Source organism: Hibiscus syriacus, unplaced genomic scaffold, assembly GCF_006381635.1.
Source record: "Hibiscus syriacus cultivar Baekdansim isolate YM2019G1 unplaced genomic scaffold, ASM638163v2 tig00110503_pilon, whole genome shotgun sequence".
In the NCBI taxonomy this organism is placed as follows: Eukaryota; Viridiplantae; Streptophyta; class Magnoliopsida; order Malvales; family Malvaceae; genus Hibiscus; species Hibiscus syriacus.
This window is the reverse complement of record NW_024062764.1, coordinates 6975811-6991080: the sequence shown is the minus strand read 5'-3', so window position 1 is coordinate 6991080 and position 15270 is coordinate 6975811. Positions and strand designations below refer to the sequence as shown.

The 15270-nt window shown below is 32.1% G+C and overlaps 1 protein-coding gene across 1 annotated transcript; it reads right to left on the bottom strand.

The window, feature by feature from the left end:
* Positions 1 to 766: 766 nt before the first annotated feature.
* LOC120129606 (cell number regulator 8-like) lies at positions 767 to 2571 on the bottom strand. Its single transcript, XM_039147074.1, has 3 exons — positions 2238 to 2571; positions 1488 to 1690; positions 767 to 1183 (listed from the first exon to the last, which is right to left on the bottom strand). Exons 1-3 carry the CDS (start codon positions 2545 to 2547, stop codon positions 944 to 946), a joined length of 753 nt encoding a protein of 250 aa, XP_039003005.1. The 5' UTR covers positions 2548 to 2571; the 3' UTR covers positions 767 to 943.
* Positions 2572 to 15270: the final 12699 nt, after the last annotated feature.

Below are 15270 nucleotides of genomic sequence, written 5' to 3'. Positions count from 1 at the left end.
AAAGAATGATCAATGGGATGAGCATGAAATTTTCTATCCAAAGGAAAAATAAGAATGGTGCAGAAGAAAGAGGAGATATTATTTTAATGTAAATTGGGGAAATATTTTTTTTTGTTATAAATTTTAATTAAATTTAGGTTCTTTAAAACTATTATATTACATTTTCTATTGCAAGCAAACTTATCAATCTATTCTTTCTGTTTTAACACTATCTTTATATGGTTTGGATTTTTTTTTCTGTTCATCCATGCCTCTCTTGAATTCTGACTGAAGAACCTAAAAGGAAAGATTAAATATGAGAGTTTGAGTGGATTTCTCATCCATCCGTCCATAAGTTTCTGGGTTTCATTAGCCTTGTGATCACAGCTTAAAAAAGAATGATAGATTTACATCTCCTGTAGAAATGTTTGTATGCATGTAATTTTGTTTGTTAAAAATGGGTCGTTGTCGATTTTCTTCATGTTTTGTTCCCAGATAGTTGCTTCTTGTTTAACTTTCAACATCTTAATTAGAAGTTAATCCCATATTTGGTAGACAGGAAAGTGAGATACTGATTTTCTGTTCATAACGTGCAGTTTATTTATCTCATATCTGATTGCATGTACTCTAGTTTCCTTTTTGTTTTCTATTTACTCTTCATTTGTTTAAGCAGCTTCAAATAAATCTGTTAATACTGATGCGTATTCGAATGAGGAATAATACGTAAATATACGAAAAAGAGAAACATTTACTGCATTATATATTCATACAAAATGCATAAAATCCATATATCAATCAGTTTGTTATTCGGCTTGATCACTAGCAATCATCCTTTAATGGTAGTACCTAAGAGTTCAGACAGTGTAGATAACTTTTTAGCATTATTCCACTACCACACTGATGAAAACATGGACGAGACACCGATAAGCTATTCAAATTCTTTCACTATATAACGCGTATGCACTCAGGCACCACGGCCCATGGTCTGTTCACCGGGAGGGATCATGACCAGCACAGGCTGAGCATTGTGCCCCGGGTGAGGCAACCTTCGACGAAGTTCGCGGCCTTCCTGGCAAAGAGCATATGCATGGCAGAAAACATGCGTTGCAAAGTCACAGGTCGACTCACAGAGTTCACGTTGCACCTCGTCTTCCACACAGCTTCCACAGCATCCACATGACCTGTTAAGTGCCTCACAGGTACCCTGTTTTTTGCAAAGAAAACAGCAACGAATAAATCTTTGAAAGCCCTCACCTAGTTGATTCTATGCATAATAAAAACACAAATCTAGAGGATCAACAAACTCCAATAGATCAAAGGATATTAGAAACATCAAAAAACCAAATTAAACATGGAACTTGTGTTGTTACGATCGGAAAGGAACATTGAACGAACAAAAATCTAAAACCAAATTGGACTCCTCTATGCTTTAATGAGCTGGTTAAAATTATATTAATAACCTGAAAAAATAAAGAAGAAATGTGAAATGAAAGATTAGATTTACTTGCCTCAAGATTAAACTTGCGACGAATTGCAGTTCGGGTAGGGTATGAAAACCATGGAGCAAGACAATTCCAGCCACAAAAGGAATTCCCAATCAAGTAAAGACCAGAGTAAGGTAAGCAGTGATTTGCAAATGTCCCCGGTGCAGATCCAAGTCGTTCAACATTGCTTCCATATAGCACACAAGGGGCCACGCTTCCGAGTAGGCCTGGCCGAAATATCATGATTCGAATCAAATGCAAAAATAAGCGCTACATAACTGAAAAACTAGATGCGCAAACAAATGTGTAGAACATTTTAATTGTACTTGTTTGATTGAGAAACAAATGAACATTGAAAATATGAACACTGTTAGCTGAAAGAAGCAAATTCAAGCTTCATATGTATCTGTGTCCATCATAAGTATGCTCATTTTTTAGTACATTTGAAAAACCATTGGAGTCGTGTGGTCATATCTCTATATCCATATAATCCTTATAATAATATAAGTTGGGCACGAAATCGGAATAACAAAGATGGTATAAAATAAAATGCTAACCAGAATGTCATTGATCACAGAATTCGAACAAAATTACAATTATCTACCCATCCTTTTAATCATTGCAATTCATGAAATCATAAGTTGTCTTTTAATTCCAAACCTAGCTATTATAATTTGGGAAAAATCCCAAATTTCTCGGTCGATTAAAAATCCCAACACAACAAATTCGTAAAATATCAGATCGATCTAGAGAAAACTCAAATAAAAAACTTACAAACTTCAATGTCACTGCTGCAAAACCCATCGTTACGGCCGAGACAAGCAAGGAGGGGGGAATCCCACTGGGATCGGCCCATTGGTTCTCCGACAACACTCCCGTGAACCAAAGGCAGCCCTTCGGCGGTCCACCCAAACCCAGCCCCGGTACCAACTTCCGGCGAAGCTGCCACATCGGCGGCCGCTTCCTTTGATTTGTTAACATTTAGTTTCTTCTTCTCATCTTCTCCAACACCGCCTTGCTTGCTCAGAAGAGGGCTCGATTCCTGTAGATCGCTGTTGATGCTGCCATCATTGTTAATTGCCATTTCCCCCTTTCTCGATTCGATGATGGAAGAGAGAGATCTAAACTCAGACTTAAATATTCGATCTTCAGAAAGCGCGTGAACTTTATTACCGAAATATCACTCGTACCACTAATAATTATTTGCCCGACACCCTTACCTTTAATATTATTGATCTAGTACCCTCTCTAACACGATGGTAATAAAGCACGGATCGTCATCCGTGCCTTCGAGGGATTTTGTCTGAGTTGATGCCACGTAAGGAAAGGCGCGGATCATTATTTACGCCTTCGAGGGTTCGGTCCAAATTGGAGCCACGTAAAGAAAGACACGAATGGCAATTTGCGCCTTCGCAGGGTTTCTGACATATATGGATACCCCAATTATCCGCCTCCCACATTTATAGGAGCTCGTCTCCCCCTCATCTCTTCCTATAAATACCACACCCAAACACAACCTCTAAACCACACTCAAATATCAAATTCTCTCATTTTTCGAGCATTAATTTTCTATTAAGAAGGTAAAATATTTTTATTGTATTATAATTGATCAATAATTTATTATTTTATTCAATTTTATTATACTAATTTTTAATTATTTTTTTCAGTTATAAAATGGAAGGCGGTTTGCTATGTTTAGATGATAATTATATCTCGAGGCATTTTACCGACACGGTAACAATTTTAAATTCGATTGTAATTTTAATTATTGTGAATGTTTTTTATTTAATATTTTAGTATTAGTTTATATTTTAATTTGTATAATATTTATTAAATTAGGAGAGAGATTGTATATTAGATACATTCATTCGTAACCTTAAGTTAGAAATATCTACTCGTGTATGGTCGTATTTAGTCGAGGCTGGATTCAGTTACATAATGAAATATAAAGGCCATTGTAACCTTGAATCTGACCTTATTTCTACTTTGGTTGAAAGGTGGAGAACAAAGACACACACATTTCATATTCTCTATGGAGACTGCACAATTACGCTGGAGGATGTTTACATACATTTGGGGCTTCTGGTAGATGGGGATGTGATTTCTGGGGTGACGGATGGTGACTGGCATTCCTTGTGCGAGGAGTATCTTAGAGGTATCTCGCCTAATTTCAATGGTGGTTGAATACCGTTAAATTGGTTGGATACAACTTTTAAACATTTGAGTCGCGACGTCTCTGAGGAACAAGTTAAAATGTATGCACGTGCTTACATATTACAGCTCATATGAGGGATTCTGATGCCCAACAAATTGCACAACCAAGTTCATTGTATGTGGTTGCGTCACCTCGCAGATTTTCATCATACTGGCACACTCAATTAGGGCTCGGTATTTTTGGCATTTCTATATAGGAAAATGTGCCGAGCTACTGACTATCGAAAAAATGCTATCGGTGAATATCTCCTTCTTCTCCAGTCATGGGCGTGGTATACATGCTCTTTTTATATCCAGTGGTGAAAAACTTATTGGTCTTCCCGCTATTATTGAGGTAATTTCAATACTGATTTCGTATATAAATAATTTTGTTGAGTATATAATGAAAATTATTTCATTAAATAGGTGGTCAATTGCAATAAAAAATCATCGGGATTTATCTGATGAATTGGAAGAAATTAGGCTACTCATTGATTAAAAGGATGGTACAAAGATATGTATTTAAATATTATTATCTACTTTTAATTATCGTTATATATGTTGAACTATGTTTTATAATATTTTGATATAACAAATTAAGGCAAAATGTTTTTGGATTTGATTGAATTTGTTCAAAGTTTTCAAAAATAATTCAAAGTCCATTAAAATAGAATTTGAGCACAAAATAGATTTTTTGAGTACATGATATCGATATTGTTCTTACAGTATCGATGCTGCATGAACAATATCGATAATGTTCACGTGGTACTGATACTAAAGGTAAGAGAAATATCGATACTCTCTAGGTAGTATCGATACTACCAGATGTTTTCCAAATTGCTCAAATTCCAAATTGCGAAATAGGTACCGATACTCAAGGGGGTACAGATACTACTTTATACAGTGGTATCAATACCATTAAGTATATTATCGATATTGGTCAAGTCCAACGGTCTTTAATGGCTAGTTTATTTAAATATTATAAAGGTAGTACCGATACTCATTAAATGAGTATCAATACTCCTTGTCTTAGGCAATTTTATTTTGCAAAACATTTATCCCCAACGGCTAAAAACATCCACAAACTCATTCCAACATATAAAAACAAGCTGAGTACACTTGAAGAAGGGTTATAACACCTGTCCAAGCAATCAAACACAAGAGAAGAGTTTTTCATTCTTATTTTCCTTTCTCGTGTAAATATTAGTGTTTTTGTGAGCCTAATTTTTGTAAACACCCTACCTTTGAGAGGTTTTCTTGTTTATATCTTTATTTATTTTGTAAAGGGTATTGGTTCTAGCTTAGCTTTTGAAAAGCAAGGGAGTTGTAAATGTTATCTCTTTATCCTGGAAAAAGAAAGAACAAATTAGTAAATTTGTTATAAAATCCTAAGTGAAGAGCTTAGGTAGTGGAAGTAGACTTGGTTGAGAAGTCGAACCACTATAAATCCTTGTGCAAATATCTATCTCTTTTACTTCTTACTCCATAAACTCAAAAAGCCAATTCACCCCCTCTTGGCAATATTTTGTTGTTCAATTGAGCTTCATCCGATTCCCAACAATGGGTATCAGAAATTAACTTATTAGAAGGTCTAACAAACTTGAGATGATCATTGAAGAAGCTTTTATCCATTTTGACACAACCGAGAAAATGACTTCCATCTCCGGTTCGTTCCACATAGAAGACTCACAACATATTGACAAACCTCCATACTTCAATGGAGTCAACTACTACCATTATAAGAAATTAATGAAGCTATTCATCCAATACAATGATCTTGATGCATGAGAGATGATAAAGAACACCTACTCTTTTCCAAATAAGAAGACAAAGGAATAAAGTGCCCAAGAACGGAAGAAAGCTCAACAAAATGCTAAGGCCATGCACATGTTGTTTTGTTCATTTGGTCCCGATGTTTATGAAGGAGTTTATTCTTGTTCAAATGCCAAGGAGCTTTGGAATAAGCTCAAAGAAATTCATGGAAACAAGAAAGAAGAACCAACAAAGGCGGTGTGCTTAATGGTCTTGAAGAGCCTGAGGTATCTGCTAACTCAAATGAATCTGATTCATATTCTTTTGATGAGTTACAAGATGAATATGATGAATTATTTTTGGAGTTTGAGATCATGAACTCTAAATACAAGAAAATGATTTCAAAACATAAAGTTGAAAACGATTTTCTTTTGAAAGAAAAATTTGATTTTGAAAAACAAAATGAAATTTTGAAAAAGGAATTAGAGATTTCAGAAATGAAAATTGAAAATTTTGAAAAAGAAAGTTTTGATTTAAAGGTTAAGCTTGAATGTTTAACAAAAGAAAAGAAAATCATTATAAACAATTCATCTAATTTCATAATGAAAAAATGCTCACATTGTCATTATCATTGTCACAAGGAACATACTTATCCTTTAAAGAAAGGAAAACATTTTAAAATTAAACAAGTATGGATTCCTAAGGGAACAAGGGGCATTGAAACTAACGTCCAAGGATATAAAGCAACTTGGATACCAAAATACAATTAAATGTCTCTTGTAGGTGTGTGGGAGAAATGATGATGAAAGTGAAGATAATCAAATGCTCTAGCCACATTAGAAAAGAAATGGGTAGCCTCTAAGCTTAATTTGATTATCTTGCATAATTGGTTGCTCATTTAATTTAAGCATGCATGAGTTTTGATTTTAAATAATTTTATGTTTTTCATCTCATGTATGTTGAAAAGTGTATTATGATGGGCATTTTAAAGTTTTAATGATTTTTCATAATTTTTTAGTTCATAATAATGAATTTTGGTCAAAATTGGTTTTAATGCTTTGATTTTACAAATTTTAATTTTTGACCTTAATTTAAATGTTTATGCATCTGATTTATTGCAAATGATATCTCTCTAATAATTTATATCAATTTTTCAAATGCATATTATTTTTTGGATAGCCTTTATGCGCATGCACTTAAATACAAAAATTCTTATTTTATAAAGTATATTAGATATCACACCCCCGACCCGTACCCGACCTGGATACGAATTTGAGGTGTAACATTACTTTTCAACGCTTTGACTCTTTGAAAAATTCGACTAAAATTTGACTTTTTACCTTTAATTTTAGTGGCGAAGCCCTCATTAACACAAGTTAAAATCAAAATTAATATTAGACACTGAAAACAAATATTTAATATATTTACATAAACCTTAATTAGTATAGTTACAAAATAGATCAGATCATTTACGATTTAAACATTTTTTAGTACATGCCAATAAAATTTCAAAATAAAAAAATCACATATTATTCAATTCGGTCTGATCTTATCTTCTTCAAAGGTATGTTGTCCTGACTTAGCTTTACTCTACTGACTTCTATGAACCTACGTGTGAAAACACTCACATGCTAAGTCTTTGACTTAGTGAGACATAAATGAGCATAATAAAACATTAACATTTACTTAAACACTGCAGGAGAAACGTTGAATACGGAAAACAAGATACATTTCATATAAATAACATATATTGTTATGTACTATTCAATTTATATTAACTTGTTTAAATAGCCCAACGTATATCACTGAGAACTCAAGGTATATGAGTACTTTGAGGTTATGCACTATAATTGAAGTCGAAACTGCCGCGTAAAATTTGCACAGAAGTGCCACGTAGAATATGCACTGAAGTACTGCGTAGAATTGTCCCGATGGACTGCATAGAAACCCTCAACTCTTGGCATACAATTATACCTCTAATTCTCATAGCACATACTTTGGGCTTTAACCATATAAGTATTTCACATAACATTATTCAAATTATCATTTATTCATATAGAACACGTATACTCATAGTAACGAAATCAAAACAGTGCTTCTGAAATACAATTTAGGTAAAACCATAAAATTTAACATAAATAACTATTCAAAATTCTATTTTAGTTAAAAAATCATTTGAAGTTGACTCAACACAAGTCTTCTTCCCTTGTATTAATACATTAAAGTAGTATGCACTCATCTTTACCTCACTTAATTCTTAATAAGTCCTAAGAAAAATCATTTTCACTTTCGCTCAATCTCTTTACTACGTCGATTTGTTCGGTACTTGATTTCGATTGAAATCTACATGTTAACATAACCAAAATGAATATCGAAGCTCAATTAACTGTTAACCAAACAACATTTACATAAACTAAATAAAACACCTATTTCACAATTTTAAGTTGAACAGTATCGGCACTCTACACCTAGTACCGATACTTCCCTTCTATGGTACTGATACCCAAGTAGCATTTTGGAATTTCCTCTTCAATTACAATATCGGTACCCTACTATTGGTATCGATACCCCCAGTATCGATATTACCCCTTCAGTGTCGATTCTATTCATCCGATTCATATAGTATCGATAATGTTCTTACAGTACCGATACTCTTAACCAGAATTCACTTATTTCATTTCAAATTTTACCCAAAACGCACCTAAATATGATTCTTCTAACTTCATTCAAGCCCTTAAACTCACTAAAACTTATCATAACCAACTTACATCAATTAAATTCCCTTTAACATCCAAAATTTTCACTATAACACTTAAAACTAAAAATCACACCCATTCTTCAAACATGTTCTTTATTCTTTCTAATACTTCAAACATCATATTTAGACCATTGACAAGTCAAATATATCTTTAAAATCCAAATACTAATCATTTTTCATCAACTCCCTTAAAAACCCATTTTACCAAATCACCATTAACTCATCAATCCCATAGCTTCTAATCATCTTGTGCTTTCTTAAGCTTCTATACCACCCAAAAGCTCAAAACCTATTCAAAATTGCAAGAAACAACTAACTTCAAGATTACTCGCCTTAGCAATGGAGTTCACAGTGGAAATGAAGAAGAGATGATAAAGAGAATTCTCTAGCTTTTCTTTTCCTTTCATTCTTTTCCATCACATGTTATATATAACATAAAAATGAATTTTAAATTTATTTCATGTTAAAAGACCCAATTTTCCCTTCCATCCTTCAATCTTTGATAATATATCCTAAACAAAAATTCTCAAATCAATCCTTGAACATTTCAATTTATCAAAATCAAACTGCTAAATTTTGAATTTTTACACTTTAGTCACTCACCCAATATTTTTGGGTATTACAATTCTCCCCTTAAGAAAATTCATCCTCAAATTTTCACTACATAAAGAGATGAGGAAATTGTCTTCTTATATCCTCTTTACGCTCCCTTGTCGCCTCTTCCACTTTATGATTTATCCAAAGAACTTTAACTAACAGAATCGTCTTGTTCCTTAGTTTTTTGACTTCATGTGCTAAAATCTGCACTGGTTTTTCCTTATAGATCAAATCATATTGGACTTCTATCTCTTACGGTGCTATGATGTAAGAAGGATCTGATCGATATCTTCTGAGTATCGAAACATGAAAAACATTATGAATCTTTTCAATTTTCGGAGGCAATGTTAGCTATTAAGCTACCGGTCTAACTCTTTTTAAGATCTCATAGGGCCCAATTAATTGTGGACTTAATTTTTCTTTGCGTCCATAATGGAGAATCTTCTTCCAAGGTGATACTTCGAGAATTACTTTATCACCCACTTGGTACTCAATTTCCTTGATCTTCAAGTCTGAGTAAGAATTTTGTTGATCGATGGCTATCTTAATATTATCTTGAATATTATTCACTTTCTATTCAACTTCTTTTATTAGATCTAACCCCACTATGTCTCGATCTTTCAATTCAAACCAATTTAATGGTGTCCAACACTTTCTTCCATATAAATCTTCTATCTTGATACTTCCTTGACAACTATTAATATAAGCAAATTATGCTAAAGGTAAATATTTCTCCCATGATCCTTTAAACCCAATCACACACGCCCTTAGCATATCATCCAAAACATGAATAATATACTCAGACTAACCATCTGTCTAAGGATGGAAAATAGTGCTAAAGTTAAGTCGAGTTCCTAAGGCCTTGTTCAAAGACTTCCAAAACCTTGAAGTAAACCTCATATCTCTATTAGATACGATTGATACATGTAATCCATGCAGTCAAACAATCTCTTTTATATACAACTCAACAAACTTATCCATAGAATAGTCACTTATAACTGGAATAAAGTGTGCTGACTTAGTCAGTATATCCACAATCGCCCAAACTGAGTCCTTTTTACTGGGTGTTAAAGGTAACTCTGATACAAAGTCCATTGTAACTATTTCCCATTTCCATGGAGAACTGAAAATATTTACTCTCATTCAAAGATATTTATTACCTTATTTTCAATTTACCAACATGCCAAGCTTATAAGCTACACCTCTTTATAACCCTTGTCATACTTGGTCCTCTAAAACATTCACTTTAATTCTTTATGTCTTTATTTCCTCCCAGAGTGAAAATATTTTCTTATCTTTACTACCTTAAACATATCCTATAATCCCAAATTTTATCCTCGTTTTCTTGTTCTATCATTAACATATACTTTTATATTCTTCCTTTGTTCTAACAGAATAAACTTTAACTTTACCCCTGCATTCATTGTGTTATCTTCTTCTTCCATTAAAAATTTTAAAAAGTTTAACAAATTTCAAAACAGAAAAAAAATTCGACGTAACATATCAACTCCTACAACTCGCTTATAATCATTAGAAAGTCCTATCATTTCTCTTTGTTTTAATTTCCACTTCTTAATTTGGCCAACACTTCAAGTTTTCCTTTCTTTATTGTCAATGCAGTTGATCCAACACTTTTACTCATAACTCAGAAAATTTTCCTTCTTAAATCGAAAGCTTCCTTGTAACATAGGTTATCTCATTTTCTTCGTACAACAATACCCTTCTCATACCGGTATTAGAGGCATCATCATACTACTTGTAATCCTTGTTGATTGTAGACTTTATTGCATCTTTCTAACTTTGGTAGTCTACACTACTTGTAAAGAACACTATATGTATTATTCCTTATAATGAAAATTTCTCCTATTGATCCATCAGAGACTAGATTCAAATATGTATCTAACCATATAAAGTACTTATTCCACTTCAACTTGTACAATTTCTGACGAATTTTCCAATCCAATTTACAAAATTTACTTTGAACAAGACTTGCTATTCTAATTCCTGACCTATTATCAATTAAAAATTCCTATATCCCCATACACATTTCGAAATAAATTTTCTCTTACTTCGAATGAAACTTACTTGATTTGTCTTCTTTACCACATGAGAATCATTTTAAAATATCCTTTATAAAATTGTAATGACTTCTCCGACTTACTTTCCATACTATCAATTTCCAATTGATCTTATTATTCCATACCTTGCATTTCCTTGTTTCTTAGTAATCCAAATAAATATTGCTTCATTTCCTAATAACTTGGTTAGTGGGGAGGGGTCATCGATAGTTTCGTTAGAATATTTTGAATAATCATCAAATTTCAAAAGATTTCGAATTCAGAATAACTTTTCAAAATTCTACTAAATCACGGCTCGTACATACACTATATATTCTACCATTACACCTTTATCTCCTTTCAAAAGTTTAAACCATTAATCGATATTCTACTTCGTGTCCTTCTTTTATCTCAATTAAATAGAAATATCATTAGAAAAAAATACAATTATCGTAGACTTTTGCGTACGATTGGGAATTCGATTCCCTAACACATAAATATTAACTAAACCTAGTTCAACTTAAAAAAAAATATTTCGTCAAACTAGCATTAATCACATCGAATTCTAATATTCGATCAAAAATTAAAAAGAAATGCTTCTATACTTTTAACTGTGAAGCTCGTTTATCCTTATTAAGCGATATTTATCAATATGAATTTTTTTTTGCATTCTAATCATGGAAATTAATCTTTCGTGATTGTTTCTTATAAAATCTTTCCATTTCTCAACTCTCTTTTTCAATCATCATAATCTTGAAATCCTTTCGAGCCTTTCTGAATCGTTAACTTTGAACAACCATCTATTAGGGCTTAACAACGAAAATATCTAATTTGTAATCGAAATTATTCTAAATCCTAAATAGTGAATTACACGCTATTTATCCTTGCCTTTGTGGCCCTAAAACATTTAACCATCACTCTATATTCTTAAATCAATTCTAATCCAATATTCCTCAACTTCTCCCTTAAACTCGGGTGCTCCTAAACTTTTTACCTCTTTAGCAATATTCATCCTAGGAACAAGGGAAGTAGATAGTTGGAAACGCTGCATAATCGCATCTAACATCCAAAAAAGACTCCCTGATCTTGCATAGGCACTCCCTGAGGCGCATGTTCTTAACATTACCTAGCTGGAACAGCTGAATTGCTACTCCCTGAGGCCCTAGTAATCGACATCTATTAAAATATAATCACTTAATTATATTAGCAAAGACATGATACTCATTACACTATCAGATCAGAGATTTTTGATATTTCGTTGGCATGTACACCTTTTAAAAAATAAATTACTTTATTTTGAGCTTAAAATCAGTTAAATTGTAGCTCTGATACCAACAAATGACATACCTTCGACCTGTATTCTACCCAGATACGAATTTGAGGTGTAACATTACTTTTTAACGCTTTAACTATGTGAAAAATCCGACTAAAATTTGACTTTTTATCTTCAATTTTAGTGGCAAAACCCTTAATAACACAAGTTAAAATCAAAATTAATATTAGACACTGAAAACAAATATTTAATATATTTACATAAACCTTAATAAGTATAGTTACAAAGCAGATCAGAGCATTTGCGATTTAAACATTTTTAGTACATGCCAACAAAATTTCAAAATAAAAACTCACATAATATTCAAATCGGTCTGATCTGATCTTCTTCAAAGGTATGTTGTCCTGACTTAGCTTTACTCTGTTGAATTCTCTGAATCTACGTGTGAAAACACTCACACGCTAAGTCTTTGAACTAGTGAGGCATAAATGAGATAATAAAATATTAACATTTACTTAAACATTGCAGGAGAAACATTGAATATGGAAAACAAGATACATTTTATATAAATAACATATATTGTTATGCACTGTTCAATTTATATTAACTTGTTTAAATAGCCCAACGTATATCACTGAGAACTCAAGGTATGTGAGTACTTTGAGGTTGTGCATCGTAATTGCAGTCAAAACTGGCGCATAAAATTCATACTCAAGTGCCACGTAGAATATGTACCGAAGTGCCACATAGATTTGTCCTGAAGGACCGTGTAGAATTGTCCCGAAGGATCACATAAAATTGTCCTCAATGACCGTATAGAAATCCTCAACTCTTTGCATGCCAATTATACCTCTAATTCACATAACACATACTTTGGGCTTTAACCATATAAGTATTTCACATAACATTATTCAAATGATCATTTATTCACATAGAACACATATACTCATAGTAATGAAATCAAAACAGTGCTTCTGAAATACAATTTAGGTAAAACCATAAAAAATAACATAAATAACTATTCAAAATTCTATTTTAGTTAAAAATCATTGGAAGTTGACTCATCACAAGTCTTTTTCCCTTGTATTAATACATTAAAGTAGTATGCACTCACTTTTGCCTCACTTATGCCCTAAGCAAAATCCTTTTCACATTCGTTCAATCTCTTTACTATGTCGATTCGTTCGGTACTTGCTTTCGATCGAAAACTACATGTTAACATAACCATAATGAATATCGAAGCTCAATTAATTGTTAATCAATCAACATTTAGATAAACTAAATAAAACACCTATTTCACAATTTCAAGCTGAATAATATCAGTAATCTATACCCAGTACAAATACTTCCCTTCTATGGTACTTATACCTACCTCAGTATCGATACCCAATTAGCATTTTGGAATTTCCTTTTCAATTAGAGTATCAGTACTACTAGTATTGATACTACCCCTTCAATATCGATTCTGTTCATCTGATTTATATAGTGTCGATATTATTCTTCCAGTACTGATACCCTTGCCCATAATTCACTTATTTCATTTCAAATTTTACCCAAAGCTCACCTAAATCTCATACATATAACTCCATTCAAGCCCTTAAACTCACTAAAACTTATCACATCTAACTTAAATCAATTAAATTCCCTTTAACATCTAAAATTTTCACTAGAACACTTAAACCTAAAAATCATACCCATTCTTCAAACATGTTCCCAATCATTTCTAATACTTCAAACATATTATTCAGACTTCTAAAAAGTTAAATATATCTTTAAAATCCAAATACTAATCATTTTTCATCAAGTCCCTTAAAAACCCATTTTACCAAATCACCATTAACTCGTCAATCTCATAGCTTCTAATCATCTTTGAGCTTTCTTAAGCTTCTATACCACCCCAAAAACTTAAAACCAAATCAAAATTCCAAGAAACAACCAACTTCAAGATTACTCACCTTAGCAATGGAGTTCACGGTGGAAATGAAGAAGAGAAGATAAAGAAAATTCTCTAGGCTTTTCCTTTCATTCTTTTCCATCACATGTTATATATAACATAAAAATGAATTTTAAATTCATTTCATGCCAAAATCTAATTTTTCCCATCCATCATTCAATCTTTGGTAATATATCCTAAACAAAAATTCTCAAATCAATCCTTGAACATTTCAATTCATCAAAATCAAACAGCTAAATTTTGAATTCTTACACTTTAGTCAATGACCCGATGTTTTGGGGGTATTACATTAGACTTGGATATATTGAATTTCTTGTGCTACTAACTTGTTTGTTTATCTTTGTTGAAATTCAATGTCTTTTAAGTGTTATGCTTTTAAAGTCAATTTTTTAATGCATTTATTGAGGGGAGTTTTGATTTTTCAAATGATTTTATGCTAAAATTTACCACTTACTCTCCATTGTTATTTTTGAACTTAAAAGTTTGAATTATTTTTGATATAACAAAAAGAGAGAGAAATATATGTTTGAAAAATTCAATTTCTCAATTAAAAGGGGGAGCTTTAATATTTTCCAAAATATGTCTCTTTTTCATTAAATGTTTTATTAAGGGGAAGTTTTGCCAAAACAATTTTTCAAATGTTTTGTTATATCAAAAAGGGGGAGATTGTTGAATTATATTAAATAATATTTTGATATAAAAAATTAAGGCAAAATGTTTTTAGACTTGATTGAATTTGTTCAAAGTTTCCAAAAGTTTTCAAAAATAATTCAAAGTCTATTAAACTAGAATTTGAGCACAACACAGATTTTATGGATACGTAGTACCGATACTGTTCTTACAGTATTGATATTGCATGAACAATATTGATATTGTTCACGTGGTACCGATACTAAAGGTAAGAGAAGTATTGATACTCTCTAGGTAGTATCGATACTACCAGATGTTTTCCAAATTGTTCAAATTCCAAAATGCAAAATAGGTATCAATATTCAAGGGGGTACCGATACTACTTTACATAGTGGTATCGAAACCATTAAGTATAGCATCGATATTGGTCAAGCCCAACGGTATTTAAAGGTTAGTTTATTTAAATATTACAAAGGTAGTATTGATACTCATTAAAGGAGTATTGATACTGTAACACCCCAAAACTAGAGCAAGTGACTAAAATGGAAGTTTTGAAAATTTGAAGTCTAATTTCGAAAGATCTGAAAGTTTAA